Consider the following 27,124-nt stretch of genomic DNA (forward strand, 5'->3'; position numbering starts at 1 on the left):
TAAATATATATACACACATATATATGTATATGTAGGGCCTATTGTATAATAATCAGTGTAATATACCCCAAATAACCCCTCTTGCAGACAAGGAAAAGATGCAACAGATGTATAAGGTGTTATTGACGCATCGAAAAAATGTAGAGATATAAAGATAAGGAAGCTACTTAAAAGAGCAGGGTGTAAAGACCCATGAAGAAGTCTATCTGAAACAGCCCGCACCACTTCCCGAGTGGGGAAGTCCTGAAATGAGTCGCTAAAGGGCTACGGTTGAACTCGATGAACTTGAAAGCCTTTTCCAAACATCATAATTCCTTGCAAGCCCCTTTCTGTAGCTAATGTGACTTTTGGTTGAAGCAAGCAGAGCTGCATGTGAATCCTGCCTACAAAGTGCCATTACCCTCCTTGTTAAACTTCATCTTAAAACCGAGGAGTCATTTTGTCCCGGCTACGTCTCTTAGATGGCTCCGCAACAATCTTTTCCCCCCTATAACCCGCAGCTTCCAGCTGACACTTATTTCTAGCTGTTATAACTATTTTTTCTTGCAGTCACTGCTTTGGTGTTGTTCCAAGAACCGCATCGACAGGTGTCTTCCAGCATCGCCAAACATAACTTTGTTGGTGCTGAACTTTTCTTCATGTTTCAGTGTAAATCAACAACTAGCCGGAGTGTACATGTGAAGATGCAGCTGATGGTACATTCGTCATCGTTTCAATTCATTGCATTGCATTACATGAACTAAAACATGGCAACGGGGGATGAATATACTTCAGCAAAAGGAGATCAGTCCTTTAAAATAAATTACATGTGGGTTAGCAGGATAATTCCCTGCTTGTCATCACAATTTTACATAAACAGTGTTGATGATGCTAAATGAAATAATTATACTGAAAATGTGCAGTTATGAACAACAGTAGCAAAGCTCAGTGCAGTAGTTTCCCGCCTGTGGCCTCAATTTTGGAAATTTGTGGCCTATCTTGTGCCCCAAGAACAGAGTTGCTTTATTAAAAACTGAATAACACAAGAAAAACACAGGATACGCAGTAACGGAAAGCTGCCATTGGTGTGTGAGTGACAAATAGTGATATTGTGGCTGGCACACATAGCAGCACGAGCCAGTAACAGATGCACAAACATCTTTTAATATTTTATGGGGCCTTGAAGGTTATTTCCAGACCTGTCAGGCTTGGGATTTATATGTGAGGATTCCCCATCTGGCCCTGAAAGATATGGAAAAGACGAAAGAGAGAGTAATAACACTTAGCAGCACTTCTTCAATGAACTCTTGGTTTAATGATGCTTTCCATTACCTTCTCTTTGATACCTCTCCCTCCAGACCGCTACAGACATTGCCTTGTTCTTGGTCATACCGTATGGAAGATTGGAATCCCACAGATAACCGCCCAGTATAACGGAACCACATGATAGGGTTTCCAAAATGTATTTCTGGAAAGAAAACCAGGTAACATCAGTGCAGCAATCTTGGGGATTTACTATGCAAGGCTTTTGCCAGAGGCAAAACTGGAATGTCTTCCAAGTCAAGGGCGGTAAAGCAAAGATATTTACTATTTCAAGTATGTGCATTGCATGGGTTGCAGGGCAATTATTACGAGATAGAGAGTATTTCCATGTGCACGTAATGCAATGGTAAGGTGCACGTACCCCTATAGGGCTTTGCCACTATATCTCAAGTCAGGCTGGATCTTACTACTCTTCTAGACCACCAACAGGTCCATTAGTTTGATTTTAGCCTCATGTTACTCAACTAAGTAAAACTCAAGTTAATGAGTTGTCTTTGATAAGGAAAGTAGCATTGCACATTTTGGTGCAGGAATGCTTGGTTACTTTTTGGATTTTTCAGCAAAAGTTGAGTAGCAAAGTTAGACCTAGTCTTGCAAATTCACACGTGGGGCAGGTACAAAGCATATTGTGGGCATTACTGCACAATACTATATTAATGACAAAAAAGGAGCCTTCTTTCCTGCAGCATAGTGTAATTGCACATGAGGCCCCTGCGTGGGCAGCTCAGGCGGAGGGATCAAAACCTGCCAGTAAATGGCTTGCCCAAACGGCACCAACTCCGGGCGGAGGGACAAGAAGTGCCAAACCGGGCGCTGAAGGACGCCCTAGAAGCGCCGGGACGAGCGGGTCCCGATGGGGCCGCCCCGGACGCGGCTCCGGTTCCGCTCCGGTTCCGCTCCTCACGCGAGGCCCCGTGCGCGCGCGCGCACTCCCCCCCCCCCCCCCCGCGCGTGCGCGTCCCTCCGCTCCGTCCCGCGCTTGACGGACGTGGCGCGCAGCCAATGGGCGCGCGGGCACGTGCGCGCGGGGGCCAATGGGGCTCGGCGGGCGGGGCGCGGGCGTGCGCAGCGGCGCTGCGAGCGGCTTGTTGTGCGCGCTGCGGAGCCGTTAGCGTCGCGCTGCACGGGCCCTGCCGAGCCGCCCGCAGGTGAGGCCCGCCGGCCGCGGGGCGGCGCGGGGCCGCCGCGGAACCTCCCGCGGGGACGGCGGGCGCGGCAGCGGCGCGGGCGGGCCGCGTTGCGGGGCCGAGGCCTGCGCCTCTAGGCCCCGGCCTGCGGGGGGAGGGGGGAGCCGGGGCCTGCGGAGGAGGGGCCAGGCGCAGGGGGAGCGCGCGGGATGCGGCCTGCGGGGCCTGCGAGCGCGGAGCAGGCCCAGGCGGTGCCGGAGGAGCCCCCGGCCGCCGGGCCCGCCTTGCCGGCCCCGCGTGGGGGATGCGGATGTGCGGCCCGAGCCCGCCTCTCACCTTGGACCTTCTCTCCATTTTTTTTTTTTCTCACGCTCCTTGTTCTTTATATTTTATTCTATGCGCCTCTGCAGCGGGTCTTTTGAATCTCCCACCTTCCGTGAGACTGGTGCGTCTTTATTGACTGGCACTATCTGAGGGTGGGCTTCCTAATGCGAGCGGCGCCTGTTCGTACCTGCGCTAATTCAGGCCTGCAGCGTTAGGTAATGCTCCGTTAGCTGCCTTTGCTTGGGAGAAATCATGGCTGAAATAGTAGTCTGGTATTGCTAGTCCTGGCGGGAGGTTTTCCGAAGCAGGGCGCTTGCTCTTTAGGTAGTGATTGGAAGTGGCAAGAATGTGCTAGGGGAGCATTGGGTGGGAGGATGTGGGCTGTAAGGAATGTGTGTGGCCTGGAGAAAGGACCACTCGGGGGAGGGATAGTTCGTAGCGGAGCTTGCGGACGATCTGCAGTGTCGGGGAGCGGAGCAGTGTTGTCTGTGCAGCCGCGGCCTAGATCCGACGGTTGCTGAGAGGGGAGACGTTCCCTTTGACCAAGGGCCTCATGCCTGGATCCCGTGAGCCACACATTTCCAATGTGTTGACAATAAAAATGGGAATAAATAAGGATAAAGATTAATTTATGAATATCTCTTATTAGTACTTTACATTGTTGCTGGTTGCTGACATAACTGAGCACTTCTCTTGTTCTCTGTATTTCTTTTCTTTTTGTGTTTTCCTCTTTCGTTTTATGCCCAAACGTGGGTTTGCTTGATCGTGTTGTGCAACTCTTGCCCCCTTTGCACTCTGCTGACCCCCAATTCACACCTTTGAACCACACGTTTGAACCACATCTCAATTTACGTAAACAGACTTTTCACAGACCAGTGTGTCTCCCTTTAAAAGTAGGGTGACATCTAAATGTTCTGTCAAGCCTTATGATTTTCATGAACTGTTAGACTTCTACTAAATCCTGAGGGTGTCTGTGTCATGTCGTAGTACAGCCTGGCTCCCTGCACCTTCAAAATCCATACAGCAGCCTGCCTTACTCTGTGGCCTTCATAGATTTGCCTTTGAAACAGTATAACCATTTCTGTGATGCTGCAAACGAGCATGTGGCTTCACAATTAAAAATGTTCAGCAGTTCTGGCTCCTCTTGTCCTTGCAGTTCCTGCCCACTTGTCTTAGGCTGCTGCTGTGGCTAAGCTCCTTGTAGAATTGTGCATTTAGGGGCTTAGTTCTCTGACCCTGATGTGGGTGGTTCTGCAACACCAGGTGAATGTGATTATGCAGCTTTCCCACGTGCAGTGCCTTATGCAGTGCCAGACTTGTGGGAACGATAGTAAGAAGAGTCTAAGTGGAACTACCAATATTGTGTAAATGCCCTCCTCGATTTAATCACTTCTGCTGAATGTGGCTCATTCTAGTTGTTGACTTTCACTTACTGTGAAATGCGACCTGTGCTCCTAATTCGAGCACTCCATTCTTGCTGTTTCTTGCATATTCTGTCCCTTGCCTACTGAAAAATAATCTTCTCTTGACCTGCCGGTGGCATGTTGTTTTTCTTTTAAAATCGGTTTCTTTAAAGCCTTACATCAGCCTGATTTGTTCCTGAAGAGTTTGTCTTTAGTGTTTGTTGCTTGTTTGTTACGAGACGTTTGTGAAGTGATTACAAGAAGATGTTGTTAGATGTTGCTCTGAGTGCATGTCTTGTGGATTGGCTACTTGTGAAGATGGCAGAGTATTTTCTAATTAAAGAAAATTTAAGCTTGCTGCTCTTGCAAAGTTAAAGATATTTGGAAATGCGAAAAAAGGATATCCCAACTATCTCTAAGCACTATAGAAAAAGCATGGAAATGTGTTCTAGGAAATCAGGCCCATTCTAGTTTAAGCCCTTGGAAGCAGTGACGTGGTCCCAGAATAAGAGAGGTGTTAAATTTTGCCTTCTGCTTAAAAACTAGTTAGGGCATTCCTCCCATTTGAACTGCAGTCCTGTGATCAAGGCACTTGCAAGCTTCAAACTGCTGGCCTAAATGCTGCATTTGATTATACAACCTTATTATATGTAGGTGATGGCTGCAAAAATAGATTTTAAGCTTCTTTTGGTTTTTGTTTCTCCTTTTTGAGGGGGAGTAGGGTAGAAAGCTATGCTGAGAAAACAGAGGGTTCCCTTGTATATGTGTGTGCACATGCATTTTTTTTTTGCTTTATTTATATTGCTAATAGCAGTGGCAGAATGACTATAAATTATAATTTCCGTCTTGCTTGAGCACTTCTTTGACCTCCTTTTAGGGCAGCAGGAGCAAGTTTTGATCCCTCCTGAAGCCTTCAGACATGGGTTTCCAGCTATTTCTGTTGTGCTGGTGCTACCAGTTTGATGCTGTCTCCTGCTTCCATTGCTTTTCTTGCTTTCCTGTTTCATCCAAGTGGAAGTACCAGCTGCCCATCCAAGGATGGGTTGAATGGTAATGGGGAGGTGTCAGAATTTGTCAGGAAATCATAGTTCTTGTGCTGCCTTCTTATCTTCCACCTGTGCACCAGATATCCTGTGCACAGGGAAGCAGTTTTTCCCCAAATACTTTCTTTGCAGCACAGATCTTGGCCTCCAGATGTTTTGGAGGCAAAAGAGAGAGGCAGCTCTGCCTTGGGCATCTGCATGGATAGTTTTGGCTCTTCCCTTGATGTAGCAGTATCTTTTTTGTTCCATTTCAGGTATTATCTCCAAGAAATACTGCTCAGCAGCTTCAAAACATGAGTGGTAGACAACTGTCCAAGACAGCCAGATTTGTTGTTTGCTTCCGAGTCACTCGTGACTTGTGGGCAGGTATGTCAACAAATATCAGCCCTGCTTTGAAGAAACAAGAGGAGATCTCTTTGTAGGGGCCTGAAGTTCTCCTTGGAGTACCTCAGCAAGGTCCTTGAGGTCAGACAGGGTATTTAAAAATAAACTCTTGAAACTTAAGTATGAGTTGGTCAAGGCAGCTCATCAGAACTCACTTCTTGCGCTGGAGGATACCTTTCCACTCAGCAGTGTTAATTCTAACAGGCAACTTCATCAGTTTAGGGACTTTGCTAGATGCTCTCTTGAGTGCTGTAGGTCCTAAGTGATGCTAACCTCGTTGCAAAGACAAGCTGAGGCATTGGTCAGTAATATTTGTGTCTTTCAGCTGTGTTTTGGGAACCCCGCTGTGTTCCTTTTGGTCTGTTCCTGGTTTCCTGGTCATACTCTTGACTCTTGGCCAAGCGTCCAACGTTGGTGAAGTGTGTGGACTTCTGACATTGTGGCCAAGAACTATGTTCAAGGTGGCTCTGACCTTCTTGCGTTTGCAGAGTCAATGTTGCTTGTGCACTTGCAGTGCTGCACAGCCTTCCTCCAAGGCCAGGTTATCTACATTATGGTATATGTCTATGTAGTTGTCTAACTATATGGTATGAATGAGACTAGGCCAGTTGCTCGAGAGATTAAGAACTGGATTCTAATGAAGCTGATAACTACTGGCATGAAGGAACACTGACTTTTGAGAGAATTTCTGCTCCTCTTAGGCTATGCTGTAGGTGAAGTGCTTGTATTTTCATCTGTAATCTGATCAGGTGTCTGCGTTTTAGTTCATGTCGTGCCACAATTGGTCTAGTGCTTTTGGAGACCTGTGGAGAAGGTGCTTGGTCTTAAAGGAAGGCAGTTTTCTTTCTTGAGGATGCTACTACTTCAGGTTATCACCTCAGGTTCTTTAAGGAAGAAAATCTCTCACAATGGGCCTGGAACAAGGTAGTTTTGGGACGGCTATGAAGTGCTTATGTAACCTCTTTACAAGTAAGCTTTCTAAATGGAACCGTTAAACCTCTCCTTTCCAATTTAACTGAAAGAGGCGTGACTGATTGCATTCAACAAAGTTCCAGATGGAAACTAGTTTCAAGGCCCGATTCTGAGCTCTGACCCATTACAATCATTTGAGTATTCCTTCTTTGACAGATTAAGAAAGAACAGGAGATTCCCTATAATTCATTCTCTTAACATTTTATTGGGATCAGAATTAAAAAATTGAGATATCTAATGTCATTTTGCTTATTTTGGCCATCCTGACAATTTGATACTCCTTTTATTTATTTATTTTTCTGTTGGGAAATTTCTTTTAGTATGTAAGTGATAGAACAGTCCCTAAGGAAATACTATTCTCACTGGCACAAGGGCTGCTAGCCACCAGCAGAGGAAGTGGTGTCCCACTAACTTCCATGATGGCCAGAAAACTGTATCTGTGTTACCTTCTGCAAGGGTCTGGTGAAAGGTGAGGAAGGCAGGAGCATCTTCTCTTACTGTTCCTTTCCCTCTTCTCTACTACCCCTTTATCATTCCTGTGCTTTGTTACCGCTATCCCGCAAAAATGTTTGCTGGACCTTTGCGCCAGGGGTTCCCGTAATTTTTTCCTAATGTCTTAGGAAAAGTAGATGGAAGGTTTTCTTTGTGGTTTTAACTGCTTCTGAACCAACAGGCCCTCCTGCCTTAGGCACTCCTTGTTTATCCCAGGGAAATACAGATGGTAAGTATTGCAGGCGTCTGAGACAAGAAGCAGTGGTAAAATGATTGAAAGTGGATAGTGACTTGCCAAACTTCTGTTAATTTTATTTAATGCCAGATGCAGGTCTGGTAGCTTGCCATTATAGTTTGCTGAGGGATTTCTGTGCTCTATATCTGTGTTTGATGCCTCCCCTTTCAGGCAATTCTTGTGGATACCTTGTACTCAGAAGATAAGGAAAATAGATTTGGAAGTCTTTTGCTTTTGGAAGAAATTAATACATGCAGTAACTTTAAACTTGGCAGGAAGAATCTTAGCATCAGCAGGGATTTGTGTTGAATCTTAGGCAAACTTGGTTGAGCGTAAAAGAAATTTGAGACTTCGTTATGCCGAGTTAGGAAAAAAATGCTCCTCCTTTGCTTATTAACTATTCTAACTGTACTGTGCACTTTTCGGGCTCATCAGCCTATTGGTTTATTGCATGTACAGGGCTTGAGTTTTGCCCAGAACAAAGGCAAGCAAATTGCTTTCCATTAAAACATTTAGGTGCACTTAAGTTGTGTGGCTTTATACCTCAGGTATGTTGAACCAAAAAGGCTCAGCTGTTTGAGTGTCACTTAACAGAGGAGAGGAGGAGGGGACTTTTCTTTCTTTCTTTTCTTTTTTTCTTTCTTTTCTTTTTGGTTTTGTGCTCAGGCAGCTCTGACAGAGCTGGAAGGGAACCTGTATTTATTGGTGCAAGTTCGCAATATCACTTGAGTTAAGTTGACAGGTAGGAATTACCAAGACAGGGTATTACCAGGATGCTCGTGATTTTTGCAGTTTCTTCTCTTGCTCTGCTCTCCTCTGGCTTTAACTCTGAGGCCTTCCTTGCTACAAGGTAAGCAGATGAAAACTGCTGACCTGACAAAAATGCTTCCCTCCCAGGGTAGGTTTTCCTCTGCTTTTGTGGTTCAAATTGGGCATCCTGTGGGCAGAAGGACACAGGAGATGACACTCATCTCATGTTGACACTTGGAACAAAGAAATAGGGTGGGTAGAATGTAGGGAAACATACATGAATACTGATATTGTGGATATTGAAGCTGTTTGATTTTTTTTATAGATTAAAAATAATTTTTGTGACTTGAGTAATGCTCTGAGGAAAATATTACCGAAAGTTTAAAAAGTATGGAGTTGAATCCCTTTATGTATAATTTCATCTGAACTGTTCTGAATCATTACATTTGGGTTTTTGTTGCACTAAAAGGGACTCTTATGAGTATAGTCTGTATGGCTAGACCGTAAGTAAGCCTAAAAAACAGCAACTGAAGCCTTCTCTGCAGCTGACCGTTTTGGTTTTATAAACGGAGCTGAGACTGACTTGATTAAGCTGCTTGCATTCTTGCAGTTTATTAGATTGGAGGGGAAATTTATTTAGGTTATGTCTGAATTTTTTGTTGCAAGAGTGATTTACTTGTAGAGGTGGGATTGGGGCCTCAAAGTCCTGTCAAGTCTGCAGTCAAAACTGCATTCTTGTTCCAAGACAAAAATAAGAGTCTTCATAATGTGGATGTCGAAAAGACCAAATATTGAAGTATGTGTTAAATGACCATCAATAGGAAGCAGCTGTGCTGTGAGTTACACCCTAAGAGGAGGAATTCTGACCTGAGCACAAGGAGGCCATCAATTCACTTCAGCTTTTTTAGCAGCTTTTCTGTTGATTCTGTGCATTTAACATCTGTTCTCAATGTAGCTTGGTTTGATGAACCTTGTTTTGGAGCAGGAGATGTTTAACCCTCTCTTAAGTGAGAGAAGGAAGTGCTCCGAAAAGCTTGAGAGGCAGAGTCTGGGACAACACATTCCATTAGATTCCTAATAATGGTGGTTTCTATTAAGAAGATGCCAGTCTGGGCTTCCTGAATCTGCGAGACTTTGTTTTCCTTCTCCCTCAGGAATAAGGTTTAGTGATCCTGCTTTTCAATATTTCTAAGCAATTTTAAAGGCACCTGAACATCCTTAACATTCTGGCACACTATGAAGAAAGAGAACCTTGGGTCTGTCTGTAATGACTGAGGCGAAGCCATAAATATCCTGGGGATATGAAACTTCAGGATTCAGTCGCTGCTGATGCTTAATGGGAAGACTCTCTCCATGTGAAGAGCTTTCTGGATGTGCTTTTTTCCTTTTAAATGGTGCTAAAATAAAAGCTGCGAGAAATACTCTGTGAGCACCAATGTTAATATTCACTGCAGCTTCATCCATTTCATCTCTACAATTAAGTAGTCACTCAGAGACTACCCTTTAACAACAGTGCCTTTAGATGCAGAGTGAGTAATGTGGAAAAGGAGAAAACATTTGAAAAATAAATGGCCTGCAGCTGAGGTTCTGAACTGGGTTAAACAGATCTGGCTGCTGTTCTCCTTTCTGCTTTTTAAGAGTTATGAGCACAGGGAGGATTGGAATTAAGGTTGAAATGGCAATTTCAGTTCTGGCATTTGTCAGAAATTGGAAATCTGATTTTTAACTCTGCTCTTGTGAATATTTTGGTGCTTAGAGGAATGCATACAAACTCTGTCTTGATTCTTCCTATTTATGTTGAAAACTTGAGAGCTCTTTAACGGTACGTGATTTTGGAAAATACCATGCTCGTTAGCTTGAAAGAGTGAATTGTTCTGGGATTTGCACAAACAATGTTTTGTTTTACAAGTGGAAAAATACATACAGTTGAAATGCTTGTCCTCTGTTTTCAACAATAAACATTCAAACTTATTTCAGGTGGAGAAATTTTGGCTTACTGAAACAAAGATCTAGAACTTACTTGGGATTTTTCTCTTTGCAGATATAATATAAAATGTCTAATGGTTATGAAGATCACATGGCTGAAGATTGCAGGGATGATATTGGTAGAACAAATTTAATTGTGAACTACCTCCCTCAGAACATGACGCAAGATGAATTACGGAGTCTATTTAGCAGTATTGGCGAAGTCGAATCTGCAAAACTTATTCGGGACAAAGTTGCAGGTATAATCTAGTATATAACAACGTTTTTCCTGGTAGTAGACTGCTCAGCTAAACACTCGATTGTATACAATTTAATGCAAAATTATTCAATGTTTGTGTAAGTGTAATCCAATTACTGGTGACAATGCATGCAACTATAGTAATGCTAAGACTGGAAATTGAGTACCGTGAAGATAGGATGCATAGGGTTGTATTCATGACTGTTTTTGTCTGTGCTTGAGAAGTGTGTTAAGTAAATTCCTAAATTTGAACATTTGTATGCATATTTAAGCTAGTCTGAATTTGATCTGACTTATTCTTCCACCAGCTTTTTTTCAATTACTTAAACTCTGAATATTCAAAAAAAAATATTTTGATCAGTAAAATGAATGTGAGGCACATGTCTGAGATTGAAGAACCTACGAGTTAAATTCCTGGAGCGATAAGGCCTACAACAAACAGGGCTGTTAATAGCAGCATTAGAAATGAAGAATGAAGTCTTATGGTTTGTGAAACTTAATGTTGCCATGAAAACAAGGGCTGCTAGTGCAGCAGGTTTCATGACCTAAGTGTAAGATTTATTTGTACTGTAAAGCAGCGTTCTAGGCTAATGCAATGTTTGGCTTCTCCTAGGGGAAAAAATAGTCTTGCTGCAGTTCTGCTTTCCTCATGGCATCGATTTGCTTGATCCCACGGAGAGCTCTGACAGCCTAGCAGGAAACTAGAACAGCAAAAAAAATCTGTTTAGCTCCCTGACCTAGGTTTTGGGGGTTGTCAGGAAGGTGTCATGGTAGCACGTAGAGACAGTAGGACTGAGTGGCCTGGGCAGGAGGGCTGTAACCTCTCCTTTAGTTGGAGGCAAGTTTTTTAGAGCGGTTTAATTCTCAGACCTGCAGCCTTGGAACCACTGTGATGTTTTGGTAAATAAAAGTAGCCTGTCTTTAGAGTTGCCCTTTTTGACTGTATTTGTACAGATAAAGAATGCTATTTGGTAATTCTTTTCTATGCAACAATGACTTTTTTTTTAATTGCTTCTCTATTAGTGGGAAATGTAGAGCAGAGAATGTCTTCTGCCTGGATTAGAAATTTTAACTACTTACTGAACTGACCTCGCCTCTGTGGAGAGTGATCTCATAGCTTTCAAAATAGCTCTTGGATCGAAATTCTTCCTGGTGCAAAATATTTCACTTACAATAAAGATATTTACACAGGTTTTGTTTTGAGTACAGCAAGACTACTGAACAATTTTATTTCATGGTTGTCCTCATAAAATTCAGAGGAGGTATTTGAAAATGTTAGCTTCTGTATCCTTTACTATGGTGTTTTTAACAGTGGGATTTGGCACACACATCTCTCATAAAAGTTGCTATTTGCATAACATGGATTTGTCTCAGGTGGGCAGCCTATAGCCTTTTCCTCCCGTGCCAGTCCTGGGTTGCTGCATTTCCACACTGGCAGAGCTCCTCTTTGGGAATTTGATGCAGAACTGCTTGGATTTTTATTGGTGTCGGCATGTTTATGCATCCCCAGCTATACAGTAGCTCCACTGTCCTAAAGCAAGTTTCACACAATTCATGTCTGAGCACTTCCTATCTTTTCTTCCCCTTTGAAATTAAGTGCCCACTTAGAATTTTGCCTTTTCAGCAGATCCGTCTTTGGGATTTCTATGTGGTGCTCTGTGACACATTCGTGCACGTTTAAGCTCTTAGGTTATCATTCACGGCACGTTTTGCACGTGCACGCACACAAAAAAACCTTTCCTCAAGACACCCCATTCTCCCCAAGTGTCACTCAGGGGAGACTTATTCCATCTTTGTGTTATTTACTTGTTTGCCTATCTCTTCTCTATTTTTTTTCTCTCTTTTTTTAGTCTCAATACATTGCATCAGTTAGTTTAGAATTTCTTTTCTGAACTGGAAAACAACTACTAAAATATCTGTGTATCAAGGTACTCTAACATAACAGTAGCTTGTGAGTAGACAGTTTAGGTTTTATTCAAGGGATAGCATGGGGAAGGTCTGATTTAGCTGCTTTTAGAAGGGCAACTAGTCTATTATAGAGAAGAAAATAAGCACTAACTCTGTTCTCATACCAGCCTCTTCAGTGAAACCGGAGTTGTCAGTCAGTAGCAGGAGAGAAATAAAAAATGATTTACTGACTGAAGCAGTATGTCTAAGGAAACAGAGAAGGGAAGCAAGGGGACGGGGAGAAAACCAAGTGATGCCCAGAAAGAAAATGAGAGCCCTCTTTCATGAAAAGGCTTTTTATCGTGGAAACAAAACTAGATTCTTTCTGTCGAGGGAGTATAATAGTTTGTTTAAAACTACATTTCATGATCATTTTGTTAATTATTTACCCAGATAAAAGTCTACTTGTTTTTTTTTTTTCTCTTGAGTAGATTTGCATTTATATGTAAGCAAACTTTTTTTCCAAGCTTGTATTTCCTACTTAATTGCTATTCACTGAAAACTGCAGAATTAACAGTATTGCTTTTTTTTTGTCCTCTATAGGTTTTTTGATCTAACATCATGATAAAACAACTGATGTGTCTCCAACTTACTGCTTTTAGATAAGCATTTGATGTTATTCATAATATTTCATAATATCTAATCAGCACTTTGTGGAATTTGGACCAGAAAATTATTTATATTGTGTGCACACACAGCGTGTGGTTTCTCATTGATTTCTTTTTAATTGCACTTTCTATTTTGTTAGTTGATGTGATCTATAGACCTTAAAGGTGAAGCTGCAGAAACTCATGTCTTAAGATCTTATGATTAATGCATTTCTCTTTGCTAAATTCCGCTCGGCCACGAGTAAAGGTCTGTGCACTGCTAGTAGAGATGTTTATAACCGCCCAGCTCTAAGGACGCTGTTTGCTCCTCATACAGGACACGAATGGGAGTTGGCTCCATGAAGAGCTCCAGCAGACTGCAAAAATTAAATGAGACTGTTTATGCAGGGAGGGTGTTAGGAAAGATACAGTGACAGTGTTTGGATTTAGATGAGTTATTGACCTATTATGTTTTCACAACGTGGCAGATAATTCCCTAGCGCCTGTGTTTCTGCTGTTGCAGTTGTTCTGCAGTTGATCCGTGCCATGTATGCTATTAATAATACCAATTTGAGGAATATAGGTTAGTTGGAGCTTCCTTCTATCCTTGGTTGCATTTAATCTAGCAGGTCTCGACTCCCTCAGACTGGTGATTTTGTTTGTTTATTTATTCAGTGGAGGGAGTTATCTTCAGCATCTGATACAATTATTTCCTTTAGATTATCTGATACTTGATGCTAGGAAGTCAGCGTTGACTTTTTCAGGGTATTTAATTTTCTAAAATACAGGTAGCTATACAGGAGAGAATCCTTTTCTGAATATTTTAGTCATGTCTTCTAATGTCCTGAAGCCTAATAATGGAGCTTAATAACTACTTAACAATAGTGTCTTGTTCAAGTCAAACAGTATGTTCTCCTATACAAACATACAGTTTTCTTCTGAATATCCCATGGATCTGACTGCGAGACAAGAAGAAAGTCTGAAAAAAAGGAGCAGCTTTTATTGGGTGGGACTTGCTTTACTGCAGGCAGACAGTCTGAAAAGATTTGGGATATTTTTAGGTCTACAGAGATGAGAGCCTGTAATTATTAGGAAGTTGCCACCTGAAATGATCTTAGTATGCAGAGTTATAATTGATACTAGCGTATGGGGAGGGTGGAGATGGGAGCAGAACAAATAAATGTGTAGCCTTTGCCTTGCATGACTTAGCTATTACAAAAATAATTTTAGATTAATAATAACACAAATCTAAGGGTAAACTTGGAAGATGTATATCAATAGCTGAATATGGCTGCTGAGAAGCAGAGCTTTGCATAGGGTCTCGTTGTATACACTGAAGATGATTCTCCTCTCCTTAATTTCATCCTATATTTCAGACTCGTTACTCATTAGTCAGATGTCTGTATGAGGACTGAAGGCTTTTTTCCCCTCTGGCTCCAAGGAGTGAAATGATGGAATAACCACATAGAAGTGGTTAGCCAGTGGTTCACTGGCCAATGTTGTGTTTTTTTTTTTTTTTTTCTGCTCTTAATGTCTTTTGCCTGTTACATATCATTTTATTTTGAAGGTGATAAATTTTTTTTTGTTTGGATTAATTTAAAAAATGTCCTTCCTTGTAGGACACAGCTTAGGCTATGGCTTTGTAAACTATGTGACTGCAAAAGATGCTGAAAGAGCAATAAACACACTGAATGGTCTCAGACTCCAGTCAAAAACCATCAAGGTAGGATATACAGATTCTTCCATCTTCTCTGAAAATGGCATTATAATAAACCTGTAATGTATTTTGCATGCTAATTCATTCTGGTGGAAAGCTTTTTGCTGTTCACCTAGGAGAAAAGCGAAATGTGAAAGACAGTGAAATGAACCATTAAGGTGCTCAGGGTTTGTAACAGTTTTGTATTCAGTTTTTAGAGTGGTAGGTGAGATTATTCCATATTGTTGACCAGCTTTGGAACTCTTGTTAGTAATATGCATGCACTGTCTTTCCATGATTTAAAGCACAGAAATTGTCAAGGATCCAAGAAGCACATACCAGGGAGTACTGTGTGTCCTGAAGATCACATAATTAAATGTGATCACAAGTTAAGATAGAAAATTGCACTCTGGCTTGTAAATTCTCTTTAATGGACTTTTAAATATTTAAAATATACAAGCTGGTGCAACTTGTGGTCACTAATGGGCCTGGTATCGAATTCAGGACTTCAGACAGGTGGTTTTCGTCATATTTCTTTGATGGTAAGTTTGTTGGAAACACTGGTATTGTCTATTGCTGTCTCTTTATAGTGATACCCCTGTCTAACTATCTGCTAAGCCCAGAATGAATGAAATTATATAGATATGTTTACCAGAACAGGAAATGAGAATTTTCTGTGTCATTTACCCCTTCCCATCTCCTGAACACTAATAGGAGAATTACCTGTATTATTAGCAGGAGGTGAATGTGAGTCTTTTGTGACCAAATACATTATTTTTTAATAGGTTTCCTATGCTCGTCCGAGTTCTGAAGTTATCAAAGATGCTAACTTATACATTAGTGGACTGCCAAGGTCAATGACACAGAAAGATGTTGAAGATATGTTCTCCCGTTTTGGGCGCATCATCAACTCGCGTGTGCTTGTGGATCAAACTACAGGTAAGTGCATAGAAACATGCACGTGCTATAGTACAGACTTGGTTTTATTTCGCAGCCTGGTAATGTCCTAAATTAATTAAAGGCTTCTGCAAACTAATTATGACATCTGATATTAACCACTGAAATATTAATGCAATATTTTTGTTTTTAAGAGCCTCCTTAATCTGAAGTTTGTCAGGATAGTGACTAAGTGCTTGCCTCTGTAAAATCAGTTTATCGTTTGGAGGACTTAAGTTACCTTTACTATGAACAAATACAACCGTTACAGTCACACAATGTCTTGATTTTTTTGTTTTGTTTTGAATATTGGAAGAGTCTCGCAATGCTTTTTGGTTACTGCTAACCAAAAGAATGAAATTTGTACTCTGCAAGTGTATTTTTTTTTTTTTTTTTTAAACTGTGAGATGGTGGGAGAAGGGAAAAGTTCCTTAGTTAAGGACTCGGCTCAGGAGGGACCAAAGTTAATGATTTCATTTGTTATGTTCATTCTGACTCAGTGTTGCAATGCGTTTTCAGAGATTTAATTTCTTATCTCAAATGTAACTGAATACTATGGCTCATTCTGCAACCTGAGATGTTCTCCACATTCCCAAAGCCCGCAAGTCATGTATGGATTTGGAAAGGACTTTTATAAATACTTTTCCATGGTTAGCATGTGTTATATTAGAACAGATGATCATCCAGTTCTAAACATTTCACGCTACTCATACACAGTAGCATATACATTTATGTGTAGCATGCAGACAGCTGCCTTCATGCTTTTTACCCTGATGTAGAGCAGGCCATCAGCAACTCTTAGTGGGATTTATCTGACCTAAATATAAGGCCCACAACATTAAGGTTCTATCTCAGAGCTAGTCCCCTAGTGCAGGTATCTACTTGAGTGTTTTGGTTTGGTCGGATGGATTGGACTGTAAATGTCACTGCATGTAAAAGGAATCTGAGGTAACTAGACTGAATCTACATAGCAACATCTCACAGAGCCTAAAGCTGAGCGAAGCAGATCCTATCCTTTGCTTTCTGGAGGACGAGGAATTAATTTTGCCTGACTTAAGTATCCGTATTGCTCTAATCTGTTCCCTACTATGGTCAGAATCAAGAAAAAGTCCTAGAGCACAGTGAGGAGTTGCTAAAATACATGTCCAAAATACTTAACTAAAATAAGTGTCCACAGTAGTCTGTCTTTGGCTGTTAGTGGCATCTGGACAGCCAGCATCTGTCCCTATGACAGAGCTGTCAAACGAGATGGCAGAAGTCATGCAGTTAAAGTCTCTTCAGGAATAATTTAGTCTTCATTGAGTGCCCTGACACACAATGCGGTCTAATTCAGCATCAGCTGAGGAAAGGATGGCTGGGAAAATACAACTTGCTTTTGGTTAAACTTCATTATGTATTGTTTGATGAACATAACTTTGCTTACATTTGCAATCGTGCAAATATAGCTGAGCTTCCCTTCAAGTGTGTCTCTAGGCCTTTGCTCTACAATTTCAGATTATGACGGGACAAATTTTCGTTTGTACTTTTGGACATACCTTCTTGACAGGTTTTGGGTTTTTTTGAGAACTAGTCTGCAAAACAGACATGTTCTTCAATAGTCATATTTTAATGGAATTCTAGGGTAGGTCAAGTGAGAAGCAATACGTGTGTGAGGTGGAGAATTCACAGTACTCTGAGCTTCCTCCCTAGCAAAAAGTGGCTTAATTACACATAAAATTAGAGTGGATTGGGCTACCTGTGTACTAGGTAAAGAATCCACCTCAGCCCTGCTGTTTTTTTTCTTTAAAAATGATGTGTTTTGGGAAACGGACCGTTTCTGAATCCACATTCTTGACAACATGCGATAAGACAAATTGTCATTTGTGGAAGTTGCCCTAATGCCCCAAAAGAAAAATATATTTGCTCTAAGCAGTTTTAGAGGGCAGGATGCAAGTGGTATTCCCTTTTGGGATCTGGAAATAAAAACAAGATACATACTTTTTTTTCAGGTTTGTTTCAATACAGTTATCAAGGGAAGAGATAATGTCTAATGAGTACTTAAGGAATTAAAAGTAAGGTACAAGACAGCCAGAAATAATGGGCAATGAGCTGAAATTGGTATCTCTATTGCACAAGGTTAAATTATGTTGTGAGAATTACCCTTCATGTCTTAATCTATGAACCAATGTGCCATCTGAATCCATTTTACATTTGGAAAATTAATGCCAATTTTTTTAAAGATGTTTTGAGGCATAAAATAATCAAATCCAAGGGATTTTTTTTTTAACTGAGTAAAATTTGACAGAATTTTGAGGTTTTGTTTATAATGGCTTTTTTATTAATGCTCATGTTAATCATTGATGGTTTTCCTGGAATTCTGCTGCATTGGATTTTTTTTTATTTAACTACATTATAATAAGTGTGTTAGTTGCTGTGGTTGTAGCTGAAATCAATGTATTAATTTGACTTTCGTTTCTTAATTTTGTGCTTTATCCTCTAGCTACAGAAGAACCATTAGTAAATGTAGAGAACTTGAAAGCTGTGACCATAGATGTATTTAACTTTTGGAGGTCTTTTGCTTTCAAAATTACTTTGATTTTCATCCTGAACTTCATTTTTTATTTATTTATTTTTTTTATTGGTTTGGTTGAAAGGTTTGTCCAGAGGGGTCGCATTTATCCGGTTTGACAAAAGGTCAGAAGCAGAAGAGGCAATTACAAATTTCAATGGTCACAAACCCCCAGGTTCCTCCGAACCCATTACAGTGAAGTTTGCAGCCAATCCTAACCAGAACAAAAATGTGGCACTGTTATCGCAGCTGTGTCATTCACCAGCTAGACGATTTGGAGGGCCAGTTCATCACCAGGCGCAAAGATTCAGGTAGGTTAGGAAGAATAATCCGTTTAAGGCTGTCCTGCTATTCCCATGTCCGTGTGGGAAACTGTACTGTTGTAGCTGTTGTAGTAATATCTTCGTTGCAGCATGTGTGAATGAATACATAGTGCACTGTATGTGCTACAGTGTTATGTAAATAAATTGTTGAATTAAAGACAATTAAAGCAAAAATTTATTTGTAAAATTTATATTGAAGTTATCACCTAAAGGTACGCTACAGTCTCTATTTCTACAACTCAGTATGTTGTGAGATGACAGGAGCAGATTCCAGATGGGTATTCATAGATGCCTGTCTCAACAGATCCCCATTCTGTAGTCCATATATATAACTGAATGCAGATACTATTTGGCAACTTTAATTAAAATTCTGACCTATTGGTTCCAGCAGGCGGGTGTCCTAGTAAATTAGGAAAGCCGTATGTCTGATTAAGAGTTTTTATGGGATTTCTGTCTTCATCTTCAATTGTACAATGCTATTTTCTGGACTCCTCTAAGTTCAGTAAGTTTATGGGTAACTACATGTTTTTTTGCCTCCAGAGCTGTGAAATACATTGTGTGTCTTGCCTTTGAGAGTGGCTTTAGTTGCTCAGGGATGTTGAAGCTGGTTGAACGGTGCCTCTGAATGGTGCAGTGTGTTTAGTGTCCTGCAAATAGCAATTAGCTTTGCTAGGAGAGGTACCTAAGAGCTTCTGAGGGTAGTGAGACCTGCTTGAGAATTGACACTTATTTTGTGCTCCTCCTGAAGCACTTGGTGAGCTCAGCATAACCTGCCTAAACACCTAAGGTGGATGTTCAATCTCTTCAGTGCCACTGTTTTAGTATTGCTATGACTACACCATACTGCTTTGCTTTAGCATTTTAACAACAGATAGGTGTAACATCTCTTCATTTGTTTTACAGTAAGCATAAGGGGAAAAAAAAAAAAAAGACTTTAGAAGTGATGAGACACTGGAACATGTTGCCAGGAGAGGTTATGGAGTCTCCATCCTTGGACATAACCCGGCTGGACACATTTCTGAGCAAGCTGATGTAGCTGAATGTGCCCTGAGCAGGGGGCAGGGTTAGGTGGTCTCCTCTGCTCCCTGCCATCCTCAGCTGCTCGGTGTCTCCTGCTTTTCCAGCTGTGTTTAATGCAGCTCCTCAAACAAGATCTTGTTTCCTTGAAGCACTCGCCCAAATCTCTGTGCCCAATCTAAGGCATGGTAAGAAATGATCAGTTAGGGGAACTACTAAAATTTCATACCTTAATCACTTTATTGTCAGCTAGAGGCTTTTTCAATGTGTCCCAGTCCTAATAAATTATTGAGACTCGTGTCTCTCTTTTTAATTCCTAATGTAGCTGGATGTTGTCATTATCATTAAAATGGGCTTCCTAATTTTTAGCAGAATTAGGATTCATTATAATAAGCAGTACAAATAGTGTTCACATCCACACTTAAGATACCAAATAACTTTAATTCTGACCTCTAATGATTGCTCAGTTAAAGTGGAAATATGATTAATATTTCTAGACAGAATAAGCTACATTTTAGTGACATATTGGTTCATAGTTCTTCCCTTGTACCTCCGAGAGCAGGGTTAAGGTTATTTGTGTGCTTCTGGTGCATTTTTGTGGACATGAGTTTTCATAAGTAAGAATAGTAGAACTTATGTCTTTTTTGTGCGCTGTTCTCTTTTGTTTAGTAATGACGCCTGCTCAGAGTGTCTGATTCAGTGCTCATTTGCCAACACTTTCTGGCCAACTTCTCTTAAGAAGAGCAGAGTTGGGTGGGTGGTTTTGTTTTGGGTTTGTTTTTTTGCTAGTGGAGAAGGAGCTGAAGATTTTGGGGGTACTAGAGACTGATAGAGGTAGCAGCATTCAGGGTTACACCATGCTGTGGTGATTGTATTATGGAGATAGGGCTGGGCTGTAGCAATTGACCTGAAGATAAAATCAGGCCATCCCGCTTGGTGTCTGGTCAGGTTTGCAGTGATTTTAACCCATTTCAGGCCTTCTGCACACACTCCTGCATGCACACACACATGTATGCATGTTAGTTAGCATTTACATTGTGGTAAAGCTCGGGAACCTTGGCTTGGACCAGGTGTTATTTGTTCTGCATAGTGAACAAACCATAACGAAAGGATAAGCTGCTTCCAGAGAGCTCCCAGTCTGCTCAAATCACAGCTGTGGTCAGTGCTACGCTTAAACTGGCATTTTGATTGCTGTCCATTTAGCTCCATCATCTCCCTATAAGTCCAGGATTAAGCTTTTAGCATCTCTAATTTGTAACTACTAATTTCCCACAGTTATGACTCAAACCCTTTGTTCAATATTCCTTCAATCCTCTCCTGTTCCCATGTTATTTATGGGTTATGCTTCACATGGAGACTAACTCCTGCTGTCCTGTCCCACTGAAACGTGGAGCTGACCTGCTCATTCTCAGATGTGGCCTGAAAACTTCCCTGACCACTGAGAGCCAGCCAGTATTTACGTGTAAAAAGGTAGAGTCAGGTTAATTGACCAGTGTCAGGTTAATTGAACTCCTTTTCTTTGTGGAGTCATTTGAAAAGAAAAAAGATGCCAAGCTCATGCGAAATGGCAACATAGACTAATAGCGTTAGTGCTTATTAGCATTGCATAAGCTGTGGGATTGCTCCCACCTGTGATGCTTTATATAGTATGGAGATTTCTGAGGGGGGAAAAAAAAAAACTTGCAGGTCTTCCAAAGACCTAAATTGTTTTAGGAATGTTGCTTCTGAAATGATGTGCTCTGCTGTGTTAAAATAATCCCCGAATCTATTAAATGAAGCAATAATAGTCTGTCTGTAATGGGTAGTGCAAAAGGCGTTCATATAAATGAAAAGTTTAAAATAATTGACTGTATTGTCACCATCACAAGATGCTGGAGCTTTCAGACTAGTGTGACTTCGAAGAACCACCCACAAATAACATCATCTACAGATGCTTAGTGAGGATTGAAAAAGCAGGGGAGAGGGAAGTGGTAAAATATAATCACGCCAAAAATGAGGGCACCAGCAATGAGTGTGATGAGGCTGAGATTATCCCAATCACAATATTTATGGCATGTTTTCTTTTTCCTTCCTTCTCTCTGAAGGATCTTGTGTACGTGTAGATTTTAGTGCTGTTGGCCCAAGTCAAAAACAAATCTTTTAACCATCCTATATAAGCGCAGCTTTACAAAGGCCATCCTATATTTGCCTATTCAGAATAAATAACAATCTCTTGCTGGCAGGCAGGGGGGTCCTGTGCAGGCTGCTGCTCCAAGCTACCTGGGAGACCTTCTGTCCCTCCACGTGGGAAGCTGGCAGCACCGGATAAGCATAGAGGATACGGATCAGATCCGCATAGGAGGTTGCTGTGCTTGTCCTATGGGTGTTCTTGCTCATGCTGAGCACGTGTGCTAGAGGAATTGCATAAGGCAGCTATGGGGAACTCGGTGTATATGTGTCTTAATGTTGTTGAGCTTATTTTTCTATAGCAGTTCCTGTTTGCTTCTGTATATTTCACCTTTTTTCAAAATATTTTTTTCTAGCCTTTCTAGCAGGGTCTTTGTGCTGTGGTTTTTTGTCAGTCTTTTTCCCTGTTGGTTTGTGCAGAATATTAGTCAGTGTCGTGGTATAATTCTAAGCATGTTTAATCTGAGGAGCTCTGACATAGATGGGTAAGAGACAGAACAGGTGGCATGTTTTTTTATTATTTTTTTTTTAGAGAGGGCAAGCTGTTTGGAAATTTCTGTTTCCAGAGAACACAGTATTTGCTTTAAAACATTTGGGCTTCCATAGGATTTCTAAATGTGTTGCCCTTTGCTTTCAATCTCTCCAAGGGTAGAAGTCAGCCCTTGATAGCTGGGCTGGTGGGTAGAGCCTGAGGCTTTAATGCGAGCAGGTTCAGCACCACACTGACTGCTGGAACCAACCTCCTGCAATGCCGAGCTTAGCGACTGCTGCCCGTGTGTGCGAGCAGGAGCCAGGACTGGTGATCTGTTGAGATGAGCTGCAACAAACGGGTCTTATTAGATCGTTACTCAGAGAGGAGGAAATCAAAAAGCTGGCGTCTGTCAGAAAACAGCGAGCCCAAGAACGTCCCATCTAAATGCAAAATGAATAATAAATAAGACATCGCGTAATCATCAGATCACATGGGTCAGTGCGTTTCATTGCCATTCCGATACTCTCCACCGCTTTATCAGCTTTGCTTTAGGAAAGGCTTCCCGAACTTGGGATGCCCGGGGCTGCCCGGCAGCAGCAGCGGGTCCGGCAGTGTGAGCTCAGGCGCCCGCGCTCGCCCCAGTGCCACGGAGGGGCCGGTGCCTGCGCCACCAGCTGCCCCTGCCCCAGGTCCAGGAGGGTTTCTCAGCTCCGGGATCCAGGGAATTGAGCTCTCCTGGAGCCCCGGAGAGCCGGGCATGGGGGGCACGAGGGCCGCGGGGGTCTCTGCTGTGAGTGCATTTACCCGAGTGCCCTCCGCGTGCGCGGGCCCTGCCGCAGCCCCGCTCCTTCCCTCCCGCTCCTTCCCTCTCCGCACCCAGAGCAGCTCCCGGCTTCAGGCAGGGCAGGAAAAAGGCTCAGTGGGAAGAGGTTGATGCTAACGCAGTGCTCACTGCCTGGACATCCATTCCCTGTTTGCTCCAGGTCAGCAGAGAATCAGGAACTGCCATCGCCGTTTCTTGGCACAGAGCAGCACATGTCCCGCTTTTAAGTGGTTTCCATATCCCCAGTGGTACACCACAGTTTGGGAACCCCTGGTATAGTGTAATTATATTTCTACAATCATGCAACCTCCCTTTTTTTTTTTTTAAATAATACATAAGCGCAGAGGATCAAATCGAATTTATTTTAGCTTTCCCATTTCCTGATCTCTAAGTGCTCAGCTTGTGCCACCATAAATATTGCATTAAAATATTCTAAAGCGTTGAATTTCCGGAACAGAGCCCAGAAATAAAAGAGTAAAAAGGAACTAGAAATGTAGGTTACTGAGGGGGAAACAAAACAAATAATACAAAGCCATACATAAAAAGAACTTTGGGATTTGTTATTCAGAAATATTCCTGGGGTGTTGCTGGCAGCTGACTGGGAAGAATGAGTAGGTGATTTAAAAATAAATTAAAAAAAAGCCTAGTTCAGTAAAGTCAGATCCTTTATCCTAATATAAAGCTGGTCTAAGAAGGATAAAAAGAACACTGCATGTCTTATAATTTAAAGACTTACTTAAATGCATTTTGCAATTTTTATATTTGAAGGTTACTGTGGTTAGAATATCCACATAAGGGGTATTTTAGGTCAAATAAGCCAAAATTTAAAGTTTGTAGGTAGAGGTATGGGAAATCCCAGCCCTGGAGTTTTTACTGAGGAAGTGCTAGTGTTTGTGGAGCTCCCTAATAACGGGAGGGTACCGGGGGTGTTCACCTGCACCCGCTGCCCTACGGTAGAGAAAGGGGTCCCACCCCCCAAAAAAGGGGAAAAAAAAGGGGGAAAAAAAAAGGGAAAAAACAAACAAAAGAACTTTGGCTTGAGGCCTCAGTGCAGGTTGAGGAGGATATTGGATGGGAACCCCTGGGAGCAGCAAGTGGGAGGTGCTGGAGGTTGGACCAGCTCAGGGCTCTGCTGCCTGTTCCTCTGCACTCGAGCGGCTCCGTGTTGGGGCCAGGGAGCTCTTAGCAGCGTAGCCCAATCTCACACATCGGGCCGGGTCCCGTGTCGTGGTGGTTACATAATGTTGCCTTGCAAATGTTCTGTTGCCTGCCTATTTCTAATTAAAGTTCCCTATTGATAAATAAAAGTACTTGGAATATTTAACCTTTTTCTTTTCCTGGCAGCTGTCAATTTGATTGTCAATTTGAATGGGGAAACGTTTCTTTCTGGCGGTTTTGATGTCCATGTAGAAAATATTCATTCTCAGTTGCTTCCCATTCAAGTGATTTTGTTTAACTGAATTGAACTTTTACATGAAATATTGTGCTTTTTATTTGCTAGGTTCTCTCCTATGGGTGTAGATCACATGAGTGGGCTTTCTGGTGTAAATGTTCCAGGAAACGCATCTTCTGGCTGGTGTATCTTCATCTACAACCTTGGTCAAGATGCTGATGAGGGAATCCTCTGGCAGATGTTTGGCCCCTTTGGTGCGGTTACCAATGTGAAAGTTATTCGAGATTTCAACACCAACAAGTGCAAAGGTTTTGGTTTTGTGACCATGACAAACTATGAAGAAGCTGCAATGGCCATAGCAAGTCTTAATGGCTACCGCCTGGGGGACAAAATCTTACAGGTTTCCTTCAAAACCAACAAGTCCCACAAATAACTTGCTCGTGCTTTTTGTATGGAATAGATAATTGAGTGACAGAAGTTGAAACATTTTTGTTAGTGTAAAACTCATTTTGCGCCAATTTTCACAAGTGTTTGTCTTAGTCTAAATGAGAAGTGAAAAAGGTTTTATATTCTGGGATGCAACTGACATGTTCAAATGTTTGAAATCCCACAATGTTAGACCAATTTTAAGTTCCTTTAAGTTATTTCATTTAAAACATATTAAAAATCCCCTGAAATCTTACGTAGATTGCATTAACTAGACCCTCTGGATGGTGGTAAAATTGAAGCATGCTTTCACTTATGAGACTAACATTTGTTCCATTGAATGTTGTCTGCAAAAACTGGAATTTTTTTAAAAAACTTATCAGGCTGAATCCATTAGTTTTCTTGTTTTTTTTTTTTTTTAATGTTGTTGTTTTTGCTCCATGTTCCCTTGATCTTCTCCTCTCCCCCAGACTCAGTAGTATGGAAGAAAAGTTGAGAAATACTAATGTTTTGGTTGACAGTAAAATGCTTTATCAATTAATATTCATTGCTACATATAGTTGAGGATTAGGCTTTATAAAGTCAAGGTCTTGTAAGTAGTAGCATGCCAGCATAACTTTTAACACCATTGATGAGGTAAGTTGCACACTGAACAGTGGCCAAGTTGTCAAATTCAAAGGTTTTAGAAATAAGACTTTTAAAGCCCACTTTGTAATAGGGATGGACCAAAGAGTTTCAAAGAAACTCCGGGAAGATTTCAGAGTCAAAATGAAACTCCAAAAAAGTGTGAATATATGTTGCTACTTTATCAAACTGAATCTCTTCTGTCCAAATATGTAATGCATGGTGCACTACTTACTGGCACATTATAATGCAGCAAGATACTTACTCATTCTCAAAGATCATTATAGTTTGAATTCCTTTGGTAGTTCTATTTTGTAAAGAAAAAAAACAGTTATAAACATTTGAGCATTGTATTTCTCGCATCCCTTCTAATGAGTGCTAGATTTTTCTATTTTAATAGGATTTTGTTTTGACGACTAGCTTATTGAACACTCAGCAGAAAAGTACTTACTTCTTGCAAGTTAGATATTAACAAAAAAAAAACTTTGATTTGTAGATTTAAAGATTAATCCCCCAAGTTTTCTGCAGACTGCCTTGAAACTTTGAGTTGTTCTGTTTCTGTTAATTTTCTTTTGCTTTTTTGTGTTTTTTGTTTGTTTTTACTTTTGCATTTAAGAACATTAAATTTGATTTTGTTTTGCTCAAATTTTGTTTTGTTTTTTATTTTCTGTTATTTTTTTGCTAAGTATTGCACAAAGTGTCCAGCTTTCCATGAGTGTTGTTTTAAAGAACCATAGGTCCTCTTTAAGAGTTCTAAGTTACTGCTTTGACAGATGAATAGAAGAAAAAGGTTTGTGAAACAAGGGGTCTACCACAAATCTGTCGCACAGAAACCAAGTGCCACAGACCGATTCAACCCTACAAGTATCCCTAGGTAGGAGGCCTGGAAAGGATTACGTGGAGGTGAAGGCTGTGCAAGGATGCCCTGCTTGACCGGAGCCTTGGCCTGGCCAACTTTGATGTCTCTAATTCATGCCCAGTCTCCAGAAGTCAGAGCACATGCACGAACGGGGTCGGTAACTGCAGTGTTTCATTTTCGAGTGAACCTCTGCTAGTCCCAAAGAGCCAGGGAGCCCCTAAGTCTCAATTTCCTATTTCCAGAGGCTTTTCCGCACGGAGCGTTTGCATCCCCTTCATCCCGAGGTGACCTTGTGTCACCATCGTTTCGCCTCTTTCTACAATAGAGGAGAATTCCTATGTCCTGTCCCATTGCTGCTTCCTTAAACTCAACGCTTGACCATTCCACTGGAATAAACTTGCAGAAAATTTCCATTTCCCATAACTGTGTCTCTTGCCTTGTATCACAAGAGCAGCATTTATCTGCCCCTGAAATCAAGAAAAAATCAGGTACATTTTAATGGTACCTTTGTTACTAAACAATAGTTTACCCATCCTGCTAAGAAAGACCAAAAGGTTGAGGGTGGAAAGTGAGCTCTAATCAGAAATTCCATCAGTGCTTTCTCTGCTTGAAAGACATGAATCATCTCTATGTCCTTAGCAAGCCATGCCACTTTGAAGCTCTACCTTCAACTTAGGTCTTTCCAAAGTTATTTTGGCCTCTCTAAGCCCCCTGAGGACTGAGAAAAGCAGAATAATTCACTGATTTCATCCTTTTAATTTCACAGTGAAATACATTCCTTCCAGGTGCTACTTCTATCTTAGTCTTTGCTTATACCCTCGAGCTTTTTCTCATACAAAAGGCCTCTTTCAAACCATTTGGTTCTTGCTTTTTTCCTTAGACATAGGAATGCTCGAAAGTCTTGACAGCTCCATGAGGACATGGACCAGATTTTAAAGGACTCGATTTGATGGTCTGTTCTGGAGATGCTCTACAGAGAGCAGCTCTTGCAAAAATGTTTTAGGGTCCTTTTGAATAATTTGGCAGTGTGGCAGGACAGGAGTTTGGGGTG

General features: G+C 41.4%; 1 protein-coding gene across 2 annotated transcripts; it reads left to right on the top strand.

The window, feature by feature from the left end:
• The first annotated feature begins 2,336 nt into the window (after positions 1–2,336).
• ELAVL1 (ELAV like RNA binding protein 1) lies at positions 2,337–25,860 on the top strand. Of its 2 annotated transcripts, XM_088527069.1 has the most exons (7): positions 2,373–2,450; positions 5,454–5,664; positions 10,074–10,257; positions 14,410–14,513; positions 15,272–15,425; positions 18,056–18,281; positions 24,273–25,860. In XM_088527069.1, exons 3-7 carry the CDS (start codon positions 10,086–10,088, stop codon positions 24,595–24,597), a joined length of 981 nt encoding a protein of 326 aa, XP_088383195.1. In that variant the 5' UTR covers positions 2,373–2,450; positions 5,454–5,664; positions 10,074–10,085; the 3' UTR covers positions 24,598–25,860. The 2 variants fall into 2 exon arrangements, with proteins under 2 accessions (XP_088383194.1, XP_088383195.1); XM_088527068.1 differs by lacking the exon at positions 5,454–5,664 and having other exon boundaries at positions 2,337–2,450.
• Positions 25,861–27,124: the final 1,264 nt, after the last annotated feature.

Source organism: Tinamus guttatus, unplaced genomic scaffold (assembly GCF_059628265.1).
Source record: "Tinamus guttatus ecotype Peru unplaced genomic scaffold, ASM5962826v1 Tinamus_guttatus_pri_ptg000261l, whole genome shotgun sequence".
In the NCBI taxonomy this organism is placed as follows: domain Eukaryota; kingdom Metazoa; phylum Chordata; class Aves; order Tinamiformes; family Tinamidae; genus Tinamus; species Tinamus guttatus.